General features: G+C 57.9%; 1 protein-coding gene across 1 annotated transcript in view; it reads left to right on the plus strand.

The window, feature by feature from the left end:
• The first annotated feature begins 292 nt into the window (after positions 1-292).
• BRD7 (bromodomain containing 7) overlaps positions 293-5,850 on the plus strand; it is a 28,531-nt gene continuing 22,973 nt past the window's right edge. Inside the window, exons 1-2 of the mRNA XM_014528400.1 lie at positions 293-391; positions 4,516-4,605. Coding sequence (XP_014383886.1) covers positions 293-391; positions 4,516-4,605 — 189 coding nt within the window. The remainder of the gene's footprint in view (positions 392-4,515; positions 4,606-5,850) is intronic.

Genomic DNA, 5,850 nt, shown 5'->3' on the forward strand with positions numbered 1-5,850 from the left:
CAGAGCCCAGCCGGCGGGACTCAGAGGTTGAGCATCGACCTATGAACCAGGAGGTCACAGATCGATTCCCAGTCAGGGCACAGGCCTGGGTTGTGGGCTCCATCCCCAGTAGGGGGCGTGCAGGAGGCAGCCGATCAGTGATTCTCTCTCATCATTGATGCTTCTATCTCTCTCCCTCTCCCTTCCTCTCTGAAATCAATAAAAATATTTTTTTAAAGGGCAGAGTCTACCCCCATGAGCAGAGTTCCTCTCGTCCTGTTGGGTAGCAGTGCCCGAGCCCAGAGCCTGGATCATGGGCGCGCTGCTGGCCCGGATGGAGAACCTGGAGCAGATGCCATCAGAGCCAGCTGAACAGAGGCCCCCGACACACGGGGCTCCAGTCCAGAAATTGGTGGGCCCCGCCCCCCACACCCCTGCAGACATGAGGACACACAAGTCATGCTCCTCTCAGTCACTCAGCGGTCCTCGCGCTACAAGCTGGGAGTCGGGGTGCACTATTCAGGCGCTGGGGAAATTGGGGCCCATGCACAGTCCTGAGAGGGCCAAGGCGGGGTCAAGAGGGAGTGGGTGGTCCTCTGGGTCCCCCTCCTCCCTCCGGCGAGCTTCTCGGCTTGTACCTGTGACACACCCTGGGCTTCAGGTAAAACCTCCAGCTTGTTTTAAGGCTCTGCCGATTCCAACACAAATACGATGTGACCGCTGCAGGTCTACCAGCCTCTGCTCCTTCCTTCTAGCACCCCAGGTTCCAGGAGGTCGGTCAGACCCCGCTGAGCACAACTAAGAGCTCAACCCCGTTCTACCCAGTTTCAGCGAAACGATGGACTTACAGAGTCTGACCCGGATCAGCCACCGGGATCCACCGAAGGCCGACTCCGCACGCCCCCTGGGAGGATGTAACCCCTGCCGCTCCCCAGGAAAGCTACCTGCGGATGTCCACACCCGCAGAGGATGGGATAAATCGCATTCTGCTCCTAAACCAGAGGGAGGACCACTGGTCACAGACCGGGGGGACCACTCACCCATCCCTCTCCCTTCGCCCCCTCCCGCTGGCCCTTGCAGGACCAGGCAGGGGTCCACATCCTCCTTCGCTGCCCTGAACCTTTCGGGGGCCCAGAGAGGGAGCTCCTCATCACAGCTGGCCCCCACCACCCTGCCTTCCTCCTAAAAGCACAGCTGGCCCAGGGTGGGAGGCCCAGAGCGGAGACTTCCTGGCATCTCGGCAGGGATGTGCCAGCATGAGATTAGGCCTCCCGCTGTGCGTCCTCCCCACAGGAGGCAGGAAGTCTGGCTCCCAGAGAGGCAGGACCACAGAGCAGCACATGGGAGCGGCAGCTGCTCGCCAACCCCTCCTTTTCTACCCATGCCTCCCCATCTTCTCTGTCTGGTGAACTCCTACTCATCCTGCAAAACCCATCTCCAAGTCACTCCTTTAAAACATTTCTAACTTTCCTTCTCCCTTGGTTCACATGCCACATCAGACACACCTACCTTGGGTAGCTCTGAAATTAAATGACGATAACTTTTCCAGGAAGAGTAAACATCTGGAAATCAAAGGACCTCAGTGCAACTCCCTGCTCCCTTATTCACCAGCTGTGAGACCTTGGACATGTCATTTTGTTCTCTCTGAGCCCCCAGTTCCCCATCAATAAATTTGGTGTGTGTGTGTGGGGGGGGGAGAAACTTATAAGGTAATATACATCAGGAGCCTACAATTATGTCCAACACGTAGAGGCACTTAAGAGAAGTGAATTTCACTCCTTCCCTAACAGAATGTGAGCTCTCAAGGGCAGGAACCAGCTTTTCATTCATTCATTCATTCATTCATTCAGCCATCATCACGGAGCTACTGTTGAGGAGCTAGCCCTGAGTCAGAAGCCGGGTTCTACAGCAGGTCCGGGTGCCCCTAAATCTCCCAGTTGCTCTTCCTCACCCGTGGACCTCCAGCACCTGCTGTAGCTGACACTGTCCGCACCCGTCCCAGGCAGGTGAGCCAAGGGCAGGTCTGCAAAGTTCAAGTGCAAGTGGCCTGACCCCAGGAACTCCAAGTCTGACAGCAGAGGGCAGAGCCGCATTCCCCCCGCCCCCATACTGTTGACTCTTAGTCTGATGGGAAAGACACGTTTGCCGCTGGCCGTAGAATTCCACGTCTGATGGGGGAGACACGTGGCTCCTGCACGTGGCCCGGCCTGTCACTGACAGGGTGAGATCGTTCCAGTCACAGGAGGGCACCGCCTCTGACGGGCGAGGCCGTCTGTGCCCACAGATAGCTCGCGCGTCAGATAAAACAACACGGATGGAAAAAAGAGATCAATCCCGGGGCCCTTTGAAAACCTCGCTGCGCAGTGTCTCTATCTGTCTGCAGACGCGGAAGCGATATCCGTGGCTCTGCAGACGCACCGCAGGGCTGGACACAAATGACACAGCATCCTCGCCTCGCGAGCCTCCGGCCCAGCCCCCTCACCAGAGGATCCAAGCCAGCGCTGGCCCGAGGCCCCCGACCCTGGCATCTCCTGCCAGCCTTGCCAGGGGAGGGAGGCTTTCTCATGATCAGGGACATCTGGGCTGGCCGGGATCCCGGAGGCCACCGACATGAAAAGCGAGGGGCCCGGCGGAAACACCATCTGCACATCATAACGCAGCTCGGTTCCCGGAGGCCGCCTGCAGCTGCGGCCGGGCTGGCCGGGGACACGCAGAGGAAGACACCAAGCGGCCGGGAGGGGGACAGAGGGCAGAGCCAGACTGGAGTCGTTTCCACTGACATGCCACGCACTTTGGAGATGAAAGCCACTGGGTTTGTCTCCCTGTCGCTGCTGGGTCCACAGGCTGCACCAGCCCCGAAGCTGACTGGGCGGCATGAACAGTACCCAGCTGTGCTCATGGGCTCAGAGTCTAAAGATGCCTGGGTTTGAATCCCGGGTCCCCTCCTTCAACGAGGGGGTAGACTTCGCTGAGCCTGTTTTCAGACCTGCACATTGGAGACGGTAAGAATCCTATCCCCTACCATGGGGTTGCTGTGAGAATTCAAAGAAGTAATACACGCCTTGAACCCTACACTTAAGATTTTTGCACGTGTTATATACGTCGATAAAATTTCATTATAAAAGAGGGCGCCCTAGCCGGTTTGGCTCAGTGGATAGAGCGTCGGCCTACGGACTGAAGGGTCCCAGGTTCGATTGCAGTCAAGGGCACATGCCTGGATTGTGGGCTCGATCCCCAGTAGGGGGCGTGCAGGAGGCAGCCAATCAATGATTCGCTCTCATCATTGATGTTTCTATCTCTCTCTCCCTCTCCCTTCCTCTCTGAAATCAATAAAAAATATATATATTTTAAAAAAGCCCTGACCGGTGTGGCTCAGTGGATAGAGAGTCAGCCTGCGGACTGAAGGGTCCCAGGTTCAATTCCGGTCAAGGGCATGTACCTTGGTTGCGGGCACATCCCCAGTAGGGGGTGTGCAGGAGGCAGCTGGTCGATGTTTCTCTCTCATCGATGTTTCTAACTCTCTATCCCTCTCCCTTCCACTCTGTAAAAATCAATAAAAAAATATATTAAAAAGAAAAAGAGGGCATGTGCGTCCCCCGCCTGGTTTAAAGAGGTGCTCAGTCACTGTTGGCTCTTATTATCTTTGTTATCTCCCCTCCTCGACGCCATCCTTCCTGAGGCTCTTGGAGCTGGCACCTGCAGCGGGTAGAGCTATTGGGGATATTTCATTGGCCATCCTCTGCAAGGCCCCGCCCCCAGCACCAAGGCCACAGCTGATTGGACAAGGCGTAGGACATGGCCAAAGCAAGCTCATGTACTGGCGGTTGAGTAGACTGTGGATTGTGAATTGGTGATCACATTGAGCCATGTAGAGCAAAGGAAGGAGGAGGAGGAGGAGAAAGAGACGGGCAGAGAGGAAAAAGACACAGGGTGAGAGAGAGAGAGAGAGAGAGAGAGAGATGAGAGAGGGAGCGGAGACCTCAGATCCCAGGCTTTTTCTTTCCCAGTAGACGAGGCTGAACGGTATCTCCTGACCTTGGACCCTATGAGAAGCAGGACACGCATGTACATGTGCACACATACCACACAGCACTCACATGCATCCAACCCACATCCACACGCTCACTCCTTTTCACTTTCTCTTTACAATTCCTCTCCCACATCTGAACACCTGTGCCTAGCACAGTGCCTGGCACAAGATAGGCACTCAACAAAACTGATGGAGGACAAAACTGATGGAGGGAGGCAGGGAGGGAGGCAGGTCCTTGTGCTTCCCCTGGCCCATCGGATCGGGGACTGCAGGTTTATCTTTGTCTCGGCAGAATCTGAGTCCCACCGACTTCTGAGGTTGTCAGCAGTGGGCACTGTGCTGGACTCGCTGTCCTCCAGCAAGCAGCGCCGAGGCCACGAGGGCAGAGGCAGCCCAGACCCCCACAGGGGCAGCCGCCATCTGCTGCCCTTTGCTCACGCAGAGGCAGGCGGCTGGGCAGCTCCCCCTGCGACCGTGAGCAACCCTGGAAGCTGCCTTGTCAACAGGCTGTCACAGCGAATCGCCTCGGGCCGCTGCATCCCCGGAGCTGCCCAGGGAGCCAGTCTCGGCCCCCAGCACACACACGCTGGCACCAGGTTGGCCGGTCCATGCTGCCAGACTGGGGCACCTGTTACAGCCACCGGGGCCTGGGCTCTGGAAATGCCACCTCTCCCCCCCCGCCACCCTGCCCCCCGGGACACAGGGCAGGCACCCCCAGAGTACCCTCCCCCACTCCCTTCTGCTCCTTCACACTCCGCTCCTCCCTTCCCTGGCCCTCGTGCCAACCACACAGGCCGCGCAGTGCTGGTTCTGCCCATTCCCCAGAGGGGAAAACCAAGGTTCAGACCAAGACAAGAGAAGAAGGAAGTAGCCCAAGAACAACTGGCCTTGGGGGTGCCTCGCCCAGTGGGGCTCTGAGGAGCCCAGAAGGGCAGAGGTGAGCGTCTCGGGCCCCTGATGTTCACGGCCTTTAGTCCGCCTGGGTCACGGGGTCAGCCACCAAGAATCCTCTTTCCTCTGTCAGCCATGAGGGGATAGCTGTGAGGGGTCCCCGCCGGGCTCCCCCAGAACTGCCTGGTCGGCCAGGTGCCCAGCACATCAGCGGTGCTGCGAGCTCCTCCATTGGGGCGCTGAGGTCCGCAGGCTCAGCGGGCTGGGAGCCTGGCTCAGGGTCAGGAGTCTGGCCGGCTCCTGAGAGGCCCGGGCCTGAGAGAGCGGCCAGAGGCCACTTCCTGGGAGCGCCATACACCCCAGGGGGGTGGGGGGCAGCCTTCCCCAGCAGCTCTCTTCCACCTCCTCCTCCTCCTCCTCTGACTCTTCAGGAGGCCACCTGTCACTTCCTGTCTCTGTCCCCAACCAAAAGGACCCTCAGGAGAGAAGGAATCCTTAACAAAACAGTAGCAATTATTCATTCCTTCACCCAACACGTATTTCCAAGCGACTGTGCTGAGCCCAGCGTGGCTGGAGGCTGCCCAGTTCCTTGCAAACCGGCACCATCGCAGCCACAAGCCAAGAGGGCGACAGAGGTGGCTAGCAAGACAGAAGTCACACTCTCGGGTAACCGAACCCCAAAAGTGACAGCTCCTCACCTTTGCCATATTCTGTTGGTAGGAGCAGGTCTCTAGGACATAAATCCCAGGAGGCAGGAACCCGGAGGGGTCCTTGTAGCGTCGGACCCACACAGCGAGGTTCGGTTCAGTTAGCACGCTGTGTGCCTGTGATGTGCCGGGCACGGTCCTGGAGCTGGGAATAGGATGTGAGACGAGGTAGGGTTTCTATCTCCCGGTAACTTTTTCTGCGAAGTGTTTTCCACTTCCTGCTCTTACTCATTTTCCCGGGCT

This window comes from Myotis brandtii, unplaced genomic scaffold (genome assembly GCF_000412655.1).
Source record: "Myotis brandtii unplaced genomic scaffold, ASM41265v1 scaffold633, whole genome shotgun sequence".
Taxonomy (NCBI): Eukaryota; Metazoa; Chordata; class Mammalia; order Chiroptera; family Vespertilionidae; genus Myotis; species Myotis brandtii.